Genomic DNA, 16,142 nt, shown 5'->3' with positions numbered 1-16,142 from the left:
ACACCCGGTCCGGTATACAATGAAAGTTTACCTTTTTAGCAACAATATTACAGAGGTATTGACAAAGAATAAGGCTATTACATAAAAAAATCACTTAAATCGGACAACATGTTTTGGAAATTCGAGACATCAAAAATGACCAAATTTTAAGTAGGCCGATTTCAATGCACGTTTTATAAGCAATTCGAAAAAGTTTTCTCTATAAAAGTTAATTACTTTTTCTAATCTGCAATAAAAACTGGGGGTTCGTATTTAAGATTTCAAGTTGCTCCACCTCACCGCCCTAGGGGTGTGTCTGAGGGATCTCATTTGGTGGAAAAATATTGAACAGGTGTTTTTTTGCTTTTATTTTTGCAATTTTTTAGACAACTTTTTTGTAGACTCAATGAGGGTCAATTTAACAACTACAAAATCTATTAGCCAAATGTAGTGGTTGTATCGCCGTTAACTCACTATGATCATAAACAAAAACATATATATTTTACGACCTTTATCTGATTCAAAACGATACTTCCCTAAAATTTTATTGATCGTTATCAGCACGTTATTCCTGCTAAATTTATTTCCCAACTGCGTCAACATTTCCTTAAGGAACGATGCACGAAAAGGACCTTAATTTTATTGGTCACATCGTAAAAGACGACATTCTTTATGTACCGCTAAAAAAATTCAATAAGACCCTAAACCTACCAACGTCGTATTTGAAGTTCTTGAACTCGTTCGGTACAATTGTGGATGTGGTAAATCTATACTAAATAAAATTTTCTAGAACTCAAAGACTAAAATTTTGACAAGGGCTACGAACAATATTCAGGACCGTAGCGCTAAGTTTTCAACATTGTAATAGTCATAGCCAGAATCGAGCAAATATGCAGGCTGAAAAGTAAGATCTGAGTAGTTAATTTAGTATGCTCTACAGGCTTTACAATTTTACAATTAAAATTGTTCAATTTTATATAGGTAATACACATGACACTATACGGTGATGGGCGCGCTAATAACCGGCAAAATAACTCAAAATTTATTTATTAGATTTTAAAGAAATAAAAAAACAGGTCAATTTTTGATCTAAGGTGGACACATTTTTACGGTACATACATCTGTCATTTCTCAACCCCTTCCCTTCCACTCCCCCACCCTTATTTTTAAATAGGGAATAGGGGTCGTGTGTTAGCTCATTTGAAAGGTTATTCAATTCTCTATTCAGTAATATCAACATTAACATAATTATTTATATAGGGTGTCCAAGAAAAAAAAATATTTTAATTCAATTAATTGACACAAGAAGAAGAATGTATGTCATTTATTTAATTCAAAATACATTCTACTGCTGTCACAAAAGAGAAAAAATGTTTTTTGATAAGTAGACGTTGCTTTTCGCTTAATTTCAATGTTCAAGCTGCCACCCATCTGCCTTTTGGTAGGTTGAATATTGAATTTAAGCAAGAAACAATGTTTATTTATCAAATTTTTCTGTTTTCTGTCAGCAGTAGAATGTATTCTGAGTTAAATAAATTACGTACATTCTTTTTTTTCATGTCAATTAATTCAATTCAAAATAATTTTTCTTGGGCACCTTGTGTAAATGATTATGTCAATGTTAATATTACTGAATAGAGAATTGAATAACCTTTCAAATGAGCTAGCACACGACCCCTATTTAAAAATAAGGGGTGGGGGAAGTGGAAGGGAGGGGGTTTACAAATGACAGATATATGTACCATAAAAATGTGTCCCCTTAGATCAAAAATTTTCTTAAAATCTGATAAATCCTGCCAAATATCGAGGTGGACTCTTTTCTGTGGCCCACTCTGTATAATTTTTTTAATGTTTATGTAAAAATTGCTGCATTATGGTTCTCCACTGTATCCTATTTTTCGCCTTCTCTTTCCAGTCTGTAATAGATATTTCCATAGATCCTATATCTTGCTGAAACTTTTCGTGCCATTTTTTCTTGGTGTACCTCGGCTCCTTGTCCCAACTGGTCTTCTTAGCAGTGTCTTCTTTGGTATTCTTGCCCTATTCATTATCTCAACATGAACTGCTCCCTGATTATTTGTGCGCCTTTGTGAATCTTGTTACATTCGGTTCCTTGTAAAACATCTATTAATATTGATTGGTCCTTCTTTCTTTCTTCGTCTTCCGTGTTTTTTCCCTGGAAAATGGCTCTCAGTACCTTTTGTTTCCAATTCGTTTCGTACTAAGGAAAATTAGCTTAAATCGACCTATTTTAAGCTCAGAAATCTGTGGTTTAGCTTTGGCCCATTCATTACCAAACACCCTGTATATTTTGTTCTCGTTTAGCTACGGTGCGTCGAATATTATATAGCTTATACAGGGTAGCGAGAAAGTATGGAAACACGGTAATTTCTCGGAAGCCGCTTGAACGATTTTTATAAATTTTGCTGGGTAAGGGTATTCTAATACGACCGATTTTATAGTGGTAATTACACTGTTGTCAATTCTTCCGTTTTTCTGGAAATCTAATGCACTTTCTTATTTTAAATGGAAAACCCTGTATATTTTTTTGCGTTTTGAAGTCCTTAAGAAATACTGATTGTTTTTCATGTTAGATTCTCTATACCTAAATGCCATAATTTCGGAGTTATTGCTACATTTATTTAAAAAAAAAAATTTAACAAATTATACAAATTTATTTTTTTGGACAGGTTGGATATTATTTTAGGTTCTTTGGGTCATTGGGAACAAAAAGGTCTTTTGTAATTTTCCTCAAAAGTTAATCGTTTCTGAGTTATAAACAATTTAAACTGAAAAAAATCGAAAATGATGATTTTCTGGGTTCAAGAACATAAGCAAAAAATATTATTCTTGAAACTATGAAAAGCCTAAATTCAAGAAAAACCTTATTTTATCAGCGACGATAAGTGATTTGGCCTTATTTCATTCTAAAACATTATTTTTTAGTTGTTAATGCCGTCCTCTCATATGAGCCTTATTAACAATTAAAAAAAAAACAATATTTTAGAATAAAATATTCCAAAAATTCTTATAGGGATCTGATAGAAAAAGGTTTAAGCTTGAATTTAGGTAATTCGTAATTTTAAGAACGAGTTGTTTACTTGTGTTTTTAAACCTTGGAAATCGTCATTTTTTTATTTTTCAACGAAAACTTTTCGTTTATAAATTCGTAAAAGTGTGTGTGTGTGTGTGTTATTGCGTTGCCGCTCCTGAAATATCTAGAGGCCAACTAGCAACGGATTCCTATGTAGTTTTGTCTTCTGAATCCAAATCTGAAAACGGCATTTCGCTATCTCTAACCATCTTCAAGATATCCGACCTCAAAATCGTCATTGTGACGTCACAAGCCTCCTTTAAATTGCCATTTCCTTCCGACATAGAAACGTCAACTCTACTTTGTTTTCGTTTGACGCAACTAAACGTCAACATAAAATTGAAATGTCAGATAAACAAATTTCATTTATTTATGTTAATGTTATGTTAAATTACTCTTCAATATTTTCAGGGAAAACTGTTTATTTTGTATTTATTTATTTTTATTAGATATCGAATCTGTATTATACGGTCAAGATTAAAGTGTCTTTATTTTTCACAATATTGAAAAGTGTTATTATAAAAAGTTGTTTGGAGTTAAAAACTATGTTCTAATATGCAATTACTTGTACATCCTTCTAAAGATAAAAAAATATTTGCAAATTTTTCTCAAATTACGAATACCAATACCATTTTCATTCATAACTATTTTATTATTAATTCTACGAAGAAAAGTTATTCTTCATAAAAAGATCTGCATGGTCTAAAATCTAAGATGCAATCATCATAATATCAAATTTTATCAATTTTATTCGAGGTATGTCAAAAAATATTAATTTCGCTCGAGAGTCGAGTACCTTTATAGTTCACAATATTTACATTAGGATATTTAAAACATAGCATTTAATAGTTACTAAACAACTTTTCATAATAGAGATTTTCCATATTATGAATTTAAATACGTAAATAAACAAAGTTTTCGTTATGATAATGCTCGCAATTTCAGCTTGTTTCAGTTTTAAATTGTTTATAACTCGGAAACGATTAACTTCTGAGAAAAATTACAAAAGACCTTTTTTGTTCCCAATGATCCATAGAACCTAAAATAATGTCTACCTGGACCGAAAAAATTGATTTTTCTAAATTGTTATTTTTTTTTAATAAATGTAGCAATAACTCTGAAATTATGGCATTTAGGTATAGGGAACATAACATGAAAAATAATCAGTATTTCTTATGGACTTCAAAACGTAAAAAATATGCAGGGTGTTCTATTTAAAATAAAAAAGTTCATCAGATTTCCAGAAAAACGAAAGATTTGACAACAGTGTAATTACCACTATAAAATCGGCCGTATTAGAATACCCTTACCCACCAAAATTTATAACAATCGTTCAAGCGGTTTCCGAGAAATTACCGTGTGTCCATACTTTCTCGCTACCCTGTATAATTTCGGCAACTTTAAAACAGTATTCCAGTTGCAACTCTAAAACCGGAAGTCCAAGTCCAAGTACTTATGAATATTCAAGAACGTGGTAAACTTCAGAGCGCTGTAAAACCCAGATAAATTAATGAAATAAGTAAACAAATTTCTAGTGAAAATTATTTGCCGAAAATCTCTCCACCAAATTACTCTGATGTCATTTTATTGTAAAATGTCCGGAAAAAAGTTAGGACATCATTAAGTTGGAGGGTCCGAGTTAGCCACATTAGATTTTTACAGAACGTTGAATTTAAGTTTGACAGTGGTGCCATGTGATTATAATGTATATTATAATGTATAATATGTTGCACCCTTCAAATATACAGAGAAATCTTTGAAAACTACATTTTTTACATTATTTTATGGATTTTGTATTTTTAATTTTTAATTTATGTTAAAAACGAACGAATAAATATTTGTTGTTTGTTTTGATATTAATTGCAGTTAGTTATTAGAAATTTTTTTTGTGGCAATTGCCCTGATAGATTACTGGATTGATTTGGCAATAGAGTCAGAACGTTTAAAATTGCGTTTGCCAGATTGCACAGATGTTCCGTAGATATAAATTTTATGACTTTCTTTTTATTATTTTATTATTTATTATTTGGAATGAATGTACCTGAATACTGATATGCTGTTAGTTACTGAAAAGTGTTCACTTCGTCAGTACGTTATTTTTGTTTTTATTGTGTGCCTTTTTAAAATATTAAAATGCCTACAACTATTGTACCTACCACGGAAAAGTTTTTCACTGTTTAACTTTATTATTTATACAAATCGTATTTTTGTATAGATAATAATAAACTATAATAATAGACCAATACCGGGTAATCATCAGAAATAATCTTATCCCTGAGGTTGGACGCGATGCTATCAAAAGAGAAGTCGAAAGGGAGATCAATAACCAAGAGCTAGTTGTGGATAAAGTTCCTAACGAAACACATGAGCAGATTCCTGAGCCTGCCATACATCGACCTGAGAACACACAGGAGAACAACAACTAGTTGCGCGATAGCCTGTTAAACGAAATGGCACGAGGCGTACAAGAGTTTAGCGGAACAAACCCACTAAGGGCCAATTTCTCATATCGAGTTCAACTCCAGTTTAACCTGAACTTCTAGTAAACGTCAGTTTAAAGTCAAAATCGTCTTTCTCAATTCACGATCAACCGATGGCAGTTTAAACTTGAACGATCCTTGAACGGTGGAATTCGGCCGTTCAAAGATTTCAGAACTAAGTTCAGATGATTCCATGGACTACGCATGCGTTGTATTAACATAAACCGCTGTCATAATATAAATATATCCTATTTTATTATATTAAGCCCAACGATAAACGATAACATTATTTTTGTTTTTATAATACTTATTTATAATTATTAAAATGACTATTTGACTATAAATACTTAAATTTAACTTTATTCAAAAACAGCATAAAAATGGTAGTTCAAAATGGCGACAGTTTTTTACCTTTTGCCATCTATTGGCATTTCTCGAAAACTGTAGAACGAGCGCTGACATGAACGGGCAATGAGAAATGCATTTCAAACAAAACCACAGATCACGGGTGAACCTGGTTCAACTGAACCATAGATTAACGCAGGTATGAGAAATCGACCCTAAGGGTCGATTTCTCATACTTGCGGTAATCTATGGTTCAGTTGAACCAGGTTCACCGGTGATGTACGATTTTGTTGGGAATGCATTTCTCATTGCACGTTCATGTCTGCGCTCGTTCTACAGCTTTCGAAAAATGCCAATATAGATGGCAAAAGGTAAAAAACTGTCGCCACTTTGAACTACCTTTTTTATGTTGTTTTTTAATAAAGTTAAATTTAAGTATTTATTCGCGGTGTGCAAGTACTTGGAAAGGGAAACGAGAAACGACCGTGCGCGAGTCGCGGAGAAATATTGCAACTATCTTAAATAATTCATATTGTCAATTGAAATTGTCAAATTGACGTATATTTCATACCTTCTGTCATTGACGCAGAAAAATTATATATTGCTCCACAATATTGATATGATATGCAATTATTATATAAAGGTAAATTTAATTAATTGTATTTTGCTTGCAGTACTGCATTTTAATAACTGATTTTATTTACTACATACAATGGTTTACGTTTGCTAAACATAACCTGCATCTTATTTTTTCTTCTTATTATTTTTTTTTGACTATGACCTTGACAATTATCCAGCAACCAGGACTAATATAATTGGCCAATATAATTAAAAGTGCGAATAAAAGTACAGAGCGTAGAAATAGAGGTCGCTTTGCCGAACTTGCACGGTCCCAATAGTCAAATAGTAATTTTAATAATTATAAATAAATATTATAAAAACAAAAATAATGTTATCGTTTATCGTTAGGCTTAATATAATAAAATAGGATATATTTATATTATGACAGCGTTTCGTGTTAATACAACGCATGCGTAGTCCATGAAATCATCCGAACTGAGTTCTGAAATCTTTGAACGGCCGAATTCCACCGTTGAAGCATCGTTCGAGTTTAAACTGCCATCAGTTGAACGTACGAAATGAGAAAGACGATTTTGACTTTAAACTGACGTTTACTAGAAGTTCAGGTTAAACTGGAGTTGAATTCGATATGAGAAATTGGCCCTTTTAGCAGACCACCGCTACCAAGAATAAACTCTTGTAAGAAACTAGGTGCGCTGTTACAAATTATGAACACCGAAGTCCTACCCAATTATGTCGTAGAAGCTCAAACATTAGAATATTTGCATATGCTGATCTACTGTGCAGCGACAACAATTGCTAATGTAACGGGCATTAAGATCAGAACACGACGGGGTACTAACAACGGAAGAACTGGTGACAGAATTGCACCTTGGGAAAAACGGCTGCAAAGAAAAATTGAAACATTGCGTAGGGATATTGGTCAAATAACAGAATATATTCGAGGAACAACGAGTAGAAAACTAATTAGAAGAGCTAAAGAAATAATGCGAAATACACCGAGACACTCACAGCATGATCCATAAAACAACACAGCTCCACATTGCCTGGACACATTAAAACAAAAACTCTCCATTTATTCAGGCCGTCTAAGGAGATACAAAGTCAGTAACAACCGAAAATGCGACAATATACCCTTTGAGCATTCAGAGAAGGCGTTTAATAGGAAGCTTAGCTTAATTCCACTGTAGAAAATGAAAATAAAGCATACTCAAGTCAAGAAGAAATTCATGAGTTTTGGGGAAACCAACTTTCAACGCCAGCTACTCATAACAACAATGCTGGATGGATTAAAGACACGACGAACAACTGTCAACATTACAATAATATTCCTTATGAACCCTTCACCACTGAAGAAGTCTCGAATACTATCAAAGAGCTTCACAACTGGAAATCTCCTGGACCGGACGGAGTTCAAAACTTCTGGCTAAAGAAGCTTTGGAGTGTTCATGAGCGATTGTCAATTTTAATTAGTTATGTTATTTCTAATCCGCAAGAAATACCATCATTCCTTACAAAGGGAACCACTTATCTAATACCGAAGGATAAAATAACACCCAAGATCCAGCCAAGTACCGCCCAATTACTTGTCTACCTACTTTGTACAAATTGGTCACATCCTGTGTAGCCCGGCGTATCTACCAACACTGTGCTCTAAATAATATCATAGAGCCTCAACAAAAAGGATGCGCTAAGGGCTCCATGGGCTGCAAAGAACAACTTATTATCGACTCGGTCATTTCTAAGCAGGCATATATCAAAAAACAAAATCTCTTTACTGGTTTCATTGATTACAAAAAAGCGTTTGATTCAGTGCCGCATGAATGGCTTATAGATATATTGAAAATATATAAATAAAAGTCGATGATAATATTGTGACCTTTCTAAAGTATATAATGACTGAGTGGAAGACAAAAATGCCCCTCCAAATACCTGGTGAAAACAATATCGAGGCTGAAGACATCCCAATTAACCGGGGGCTTTTCCAGGGGGACTCTTTGCCTGGCAATGAACCCACTATCTCAGCTACTGAATTCCACTGATTCAGGCTTTACCATCAAAAATAATAATACTGTTGTAGCGAAGCTTAATCATTTTTGTTGTATATGGATAATTTAAAATTAATGGTTTCCACTAGAAAACACTTAGATCAGATGCTAAAAATTGTAGAAACCTTCTCTAATGATATTAGTATGCACTTCGGTCTAGACAAGTGCCGTATCTTAAATATAGTCAGAGGACAGGTTCAGCCCGGTAGTTTCGATATGCAAAATGGCCAGACCATTGAGGCCATGGGTGAAAATGACATGTATAAATATGTCGGTGTAAAGCAAGCGCGAAAAATTGATCATAAACAAATGAAAACCGAACTAACTTCTGAGTTTGTACGAAGGGTAAGACAGCTTAATCGGTCATATCTCAATAGTAAAAATTAATTTAAGGCATTAAATACATATGCATTTTCCGCGCTTAGCTACTCATTTGGTATTATCAGGTGGTCAAAAACGGATACAGAAAGTCTTCAGTGGAAAGCAAGAGCACTTCTCACAAAGGCACAAAAACATCATCCTTGCAGTGCAGTAGAGAGAACAACATTACCGCGGTATCTAGGGGGAAGAGGACTCATGGATATAGGTGAGCAATTAGATAAACAAGTTGCTAACTTGAGATCTTATTTTCAGGCGCAGGCTGAAACATCTAATTTACATCGTGCAATCTGCGCAGTAGATAACTCAACGCCGCTTAAACTGAAGGAACAAGAAATGCGCATAAATCACCTATCTAAGCAAGAAGAAATGAATATCTGGATGGGCAAACCCCTGCATGGGCGGCATCTCAATGAGGTTAACCAGGAATACGTCGTCAATAAAGCGTCGAACTATTGGCTGGTATCAGGAAAAGTGTTTCCGAGACAGAGGGTTTCCTACTTGCCATTTAGGATCAGGTAATTCCAACTAGAAATTACCTGAAGTACATTGTGTAAGATCCTCAAGTTCAAAACGACAAATGCCGATATGGATGTCAAGCCCAGGAATCCGTTCAACATTTTACCGGGGGCTGCCAGGCGTTTGTCGGAACTGATTATAAAGAACGCCACGACTCAGTAGGAAAGATTATTCACCAAAAACTAGCAAGCAAACTTGGACTTCTCCAGACCGACCATCTCCCTTATTATCAATACGTCCCTGATAGAATGCTTGAAAATGACAACTACAAGCTATACTGGGATCGCATTGTGCTCACAGACCAAACAGTGGTGCACAATATACCGGATCTCATACTAGTTAATAAACTTACGAGACAAACAACATTAATAGAGGTGGCGATACCTAACAACAATAATCTTCGTGTTAAGCACAACGAAAATATCGCCAAGTATAGAGATCTCAAAATACAAATAAGGAAACAAGGGAGAATGGAAAGTACCCAGAAAATACCTATTATTCTTTCTACTACTGGAGTCATTCCGAAGAACCTCATAGAAAATATCAGAAAGCTGTGCTACTCTCGACTTCCAGATGCATATGAAAATTTTTGGGAGATACTCCGGCATACCAAGTCACCTAGGGCTCGATAACACGGAAAGAGTCCCACCAGAGCTCAATCCTTTTGATACCCTAGGTATCTGGGATGAGTGAATTTTCCCCGTTAGAGGGAGTGTGGGCCGTATGGCTAAATCTGGAACTATAATAAACTATATTATAGTATATAGTAAAATAGAAATACTATTATATATTTTTATTAATTTATTTATTAAGATGGAAAACATTAACTATGTAGATATAATAACGAGAAACAATTTTAAATTTCTCTAATTATGTCGAAATACCAAGACTTTAGTATCAATAAAGTTAAAAAATGTAAAACAAGTAAAATTCTTCTGCTTTAAGATTTGCAGATGCAGAAGAGTTTTACTTATTTTACAATTTTTAACTTTATTATTGATACTAAAATGTTGGTATTTCGACATAATTACAGAAATTTAAAAGTTTTTCTCGTTGTTTTATCTACATTGTAAATTTTTTCCATTTTAATAAATAAATTAATAAAAATATATCACATGCCTTATACGATTTATTCTAAGAACACATGGCAACACTGTCATGCCTTCATTTCCTTATATCTGTAGCTGTAGCTAACTTCTCGGACTCTACAATTTAATGATGCCCAAAAGTTATACCACTAAAACAAAATTTGTACAAAAAATTTAAGTTATTTTTGTTCACCTTTTTTTATTTTTTCATTATGATAGGTAAAAGTTGAAGATTATCTACTATTAGCATAAGCTTGATATTTCTGTCATTCTACTATTAATAAATGATTCCTTGCCGACAAAACTTGAGTGAGACTAGAAGCTAATAATACGGCCCTGAATACATCAGGAGAATGACTTACATCAAAGAGCAAACTTTGAGAAGTTGAGGATTTTAGGAAGCACTCGTTTCTTGAAATATTAAAGTGAAGGCTTTATCAAGTACCGGCTTTTTCATTTATTTTTCATATGTTATTTATGTATAACTCAAAAACCACTCTATTTTTAAACAATAAATGCTGTTTTATATCGTATCTTAATACCCGTTATTTTTTATTTATTTATTTATTTATTGTTTATACATATGACCTGGCCTCTAGTGACTAATCCAGGTCGTTTTTTTCTGATGAGATTACAGATATTTGTTTATATTTTACATTTTTTACTAAACTACTAAATCTATTTTTACAATTTATTAACTAATTTTCCATAATCTATTAATTACATTTAACAAATACATTCAACAAATTTAAATAAACAATATACATTTGTTAAAATATTTTTGGTACCATCAACTCCCTTCTAAGTTATAAAGACAGACTCTATTTTCAGAAGAGAGTTGGTAGTCTTTTTTTTAATTTAATGAATTATTTATTGAATTATTATTTTTATTTATTTATTTTATATTGAATTATTATTATTATACTTGTAAATATCTATTTTTGAATTTATATTTTATTTTATTTATTTTAACTTTATCTTACTCAACTTCATCAGGGTTGGATTATTTTTTGTCTTCTTCTATTATTATAGATTTCTTGTTGTTTTTTAGATATTCTTTCTGTTAGATTGTTTAGTATTCCAAAATATTCTTCATTTTGTAATATATCTCTTATTTCAATTCTTTCTAATCTTTTTCTCATTTCTCTATGTTCTTCATTTTCTATAGTATTTTCACAATGTAACACTATATGTTCTGGTGTACTTGGTTCTCCACATTCAAAATAGGCATCATCTTTGTTAAATCTTTCCAAATATGTTGGGTACGGTCCACGTCCTGTTAAAAAGTGTACTAAACCTTGTTTTGGATTAAAATAATTTGGAATGTTTTCTAATATTGGTATAAAATTGTATAAAGGTCTAGATTTTGTTGAATTTTCCCATTCATTTTGTCTTTTTTTTTTTTTTTTTTTTTTTTATTTACAATTTGCTTCAACCACAAGGGTTATTAGCAATGAACTGTATTTACATCAAATTACAAAATTTAGGTATATTAAATTTGGTTAATGAGTCCTATAGTACGTAAAAAATTAAGAGTCTTACATGAATTACTTTCACTTAAACAATCTTTAATTGTAGTTGGTAACTGTTGATGTTGCCGTTCTATAACGTAGAGGGGACAGTCTATTATTATATGTTGCACTGTTAGTTCACTATCACACACATAACACATCGGAGGGGCTTCCTTCTTTAATAAAAAGTCGTGGGTGATCTTCGTATGACCAAGTCGCAATCTGGACATGAGCACTTGGTCTCTTCTCTTTGTAGGATGTTTCGACGGTGATATACTTTGTTTGATTGTTCTTAATGTAGAGTTTGATTCGTTCCAATTTGTTTGCCATTTTGTCATGATCTTGTTTTTAAAATATTGCTTTAGATCAGTATGAACGCAAGTAGTTATGATGTCTGTTAAGGGATTCTCACTCGAATTTTTTGCTAATGTGTCAGCTTTATCATTTCCACTTATCTCGCAATGTGATGGTACCCAGAGGAACTGAACTAATCTTTGATTTTGTTGGCATATCAAGAGTTCCGCCTTAATTAAGAGGAGGATAGGATGTTTGGGGTATACCCGCCTCAAGGCCGTTAATGCACTTAGGGAATCGCTAATGATTATTGAGAATTTGATGTCATGTGTGTTAACAAACTTTAATGACTGGAGGATAGCAAAGAGTTCAGCTGAGAATATGGAGGTTTGGGGAGGGAGCTGGTAGGAACTGTTATAGTTATCTGTTGTGAAAGCCGCTCCTACTCCATTTGCAGATCTGGATGCATCAGTATAAATATGGATGTGATCATTAAAACCATTTAATATCTCTAATAATCTCTGATTAAAGATTTTTGCTGGTGTGTCACCTTTCTTGAATGCAGATAGGTTTGTATTACAATCAGGGAGAGCAATTGTCCATGGTAATATGTGTTGGCTGACTTTAAAAGTATTGTAAGTGTGTGGAATTATTGTGTCTAAGCTCTGTAACGTTGCTCTCACTCGATGATAAAACGGAGGATCCAATCTTTTCCCACAATTAAATGTCGATGGAAATCTATCTGTAAATGTGTTTTTATAAACAGGTACATGTGGGTTAGTTGATACTCTTAAGGCATACATGAGGCTAAGGTATTCTCTCCTGAGTTGAAGGGATGGTTCGCCTGATTCAACATACATACACTCAACTGAGCTTGTGTAGTGTGCTCCCAGTGCAATTCTAATTGCTGAATTATGAACTGTGTCTAGCACTTTCAATAGTGAACCTTTGGCTGAGTTGTAGGCAACAGCAGCATAATCTAGTTTTGAACGAATTAGGGTTTTGTATACAGTCATAAGAGTTTGGAAATCGGCACCCCATTGTTTATGAGAGATACTTTTCATTAAGTTAAGGCCGTTTTGAACTGACAGACGGAGAGAGTGGATGTGGTCTTGCCAAGATAGTCGGCTATCCAGTTTTACTCCCAAGAAGTTGATCGATTCTGAATACTTTATTGGTAAATTTTTTAGGAAGAGTTTCGGTGGATTTACTTGTTTCTTTGGAGTTTTACTGAAGATCATTGCTTTCGTTTTAGTGGGTGAAAATTCTAGGCCAGTAGTATTCGACCAATTCTCTAGTTTGTAAATGGCTTGCTGTATATGGGTCGTCATTGTTGATATATTTTTACCACGACAGAATATAACAAGATCATCAGCAAATAGACGGGCTTTGACTAATGGGCTAAGTGACTTAGCGATGTCATTGATGGCAATAAGGAAAAGTGCAACACTAAGAGTAGACCCTTGAGGAATACCGTTTAATTGGATTTTAGAGTCTGAAAGAAAGTTGTCTATTCGAACTTTGAAGTTTCGCCTATATAAAAAATTATTAATAAACTTGATAATATTTCCTTTAATCGACCAACTTGACAGGATTCTTATGATATCTGATCTCCAGATTGTATCATATGCACGCGTTATATCAAAAAATACAGCCAGACATTCTTGACCACATCCAAATGACTCATGAATTACAGATTCAATATCCACTATGTTGTCTAATGTAGATCTGGACTTTCTAAATCCACTTTGTATAGGGCTAAGTAGCTGTCGATCTTCTAGGTACCACATTAGTCGGTTGCTTGCCATTTTTTCAAGTACTTTGCACATATTAGATGTTAGGGAGATTGGTCGGTAAGACTCTGGGTCCGATTTATTCTTGCCCTGTTTAAGAACTGGTACAATAATGGAATCGTACCAATCAATGGGGAAAACATTATTTGTCCAAATGAAATTATAAAGATCCAAAAGATATTGTTTTCCTTCCGTTGGCATAGCTTTTAAAAATGTCGTAGGGATGTTGTCAGGCCCTGGGCTAGTGTCTTTAACTTTGTTTAAAGTTTCTAACAGTTCATCCATCGTAAATATGGCATTTAGAGGTAAATTATTGTGGTCATCAAGATTTATACATGCATTATTAAATTTATTTTTATGGGCTAGGAAACTTGTAGATAGATTTTCGTCACTGCTATGTTGTTGGTATACGTTTGCTAGTACGGAGGCTATTTCTTGCTTAGTTGAATAAATATGGTTATGATGTTCTAGGTAATGAATGGTGTTAAATGATTTTTTCCCGTACATTCTGCTTATCATTTGCCAAACCTCAGAAGTCGGGGTAGATGAATTTAAAGATGATACATAATTTTTCCAGGCTTCTCTCTTACTCTTCTTTAAGGTGTATCTACAATACGCCCTTAATCTTTTGAATTCTAGCTGGTTATTTAAAGTTGGGTGCCTTCTTAATTTATAAAACGCCTTTTTTGGCTCTTTAATTGCTGCTTCGCAGTGGGAATTCCACCACGGGACTGGAGCACGTTTTTTTGGAAATTTTGAATAACCTATGGACTCGTGAGCTATTGACGTTAAAAACTGTACGAGATGGAGTACTTTGGAGTTAATATCAATGTCTGTATCAAAGGGCTGAACCAACTGAGAAATTTTTTGTGAAATTAAAGAGGAATATAGAGACCAATCTGCATTTTTCAGACACCATTTATTGGATGGAATTGATGAGGAGATATGGTTATTGTTCGTAATTAGGATAGGAAAATGATCGCTTCCATGCAAATGGGATGTCACATCCCACGACAGAGTTGGTTGTAAGACAGGGTCACAGAGGGATAAATCTATTGGGGATCCATTGCCGGTGGAAATATTGAACCTTGTGATTCTTCCATCGTTAAGGATATTCATATTAGAATCTGTAACAATTTGTTCGATTTTACGTCCCAAGGAATCTGTTTTTTTACCTCCCCAAAGTATATTGTGGGCATTAAAATCGCCTAATATAATACGCGGTTCTGGAATTTGATTGAAGAGTTCAGTTATTTCTTTTATGGACGGGTCTAAGTTCGGAGGAAAATAAATATTACATATATTGACTTTGTGGGGGCCTTTTATAGATACTGCTGTTGCCTCCAACTCAGTTCTTAAACGTATTACTTCGGTATTAAATGAGTTATGGACATATATTACTACTCCCCACTAGCATGGCTAGCAGTTATTCTGTTCTTATAGTACGGAGTATAGTTTCTTAAATTATGACAGTTATCTTCTTTGAAGTGGGTTTCTTGTAGGCATATTACAGATGGTTTAAACTTAGCTATAATTAATTTAAGTTCTTCTAAATGGGTGTAATACCCATTTAGGTTCCATTGCAGTATACAGTTGAATGTTGTATTAAATTTCAGCAGAGGCGTCGCTGCTGTATTCACTGTGATCAGTAGAGAAAGCGGATAATAATAGCTGTTTATTAATCTTAGTTTTTAATCTTGTACAGCGACTTTTCAGATACTTGGGAGTTAATGCTGGATGGATTTTAGTTAAAAAATTGAGTAGTCCTTCGATATCTTCTGTATACGTTCTTGCAATGCTGAGAGGATCTGCAGAGCCGTATGCATTTTCAAAGAAATCAATTAGTTCTTCCTGGGTTAAATATCCGTTGTCAGAATTATCTTGGAAAAAAGAACTAGTGCATTTAATAAGATCTTCTGCTAAAGTCTTATTATCTTCAGGAATAGTTTTTGCTTTCTTAGATTTACGCAAAGGTTCTTTAAATGGGTTCTGGTCTACTGATGTTGAAGGAGACGTTATTTCTGACACCGC

The 16,142-nt window shown here is 33.6% G+C and overlaps 1 protein-coding gene across 1 annotated transcript in view; it reads left to right on the top strand.

The window, feature by feature from the left end:
* The first annotated feature begins 596 nt into the window (after positions 1 to 596).
* LOC114328224 (alpha-2C adrenergic receptor-like) overlaps positions 597 to 16,142 on the top strand; it is a 98,480-nt gene continuing 82,934 nt past the window's right edge. The window contains exons 1-2 of the mRNA XM_050653121.1: positions 597 to 740; positions 9,162 to 9,424. Of these exons, the coding sequence (XP_050509078.1) occupies positions 597 to 740; positions 9,162 to 9,424 (407 nt within the window). The remainder of the gene's footprint in view (positions 741 to 9,161; positions 9,425 to 16,142) is intronic.

The sequence above is a fragment of the Diabrotica virgifera genome, chromosome 6 (genome assembly GCF_917563875.1).
Source record: "Diabrotica virgifera virgifera chromosome 6, PGI_DIABVI_V3a".
Classification (NCBI taxonomy): Eukaryota; Metazoa; Arthropoda; class Insecta; order Coleoptera; family Chrysomelidae; genus Diabrotica; species Diabrotica virgifera.
This window is presented reverse-complemented; position numbering and strand designations above follow the sequence as displayed.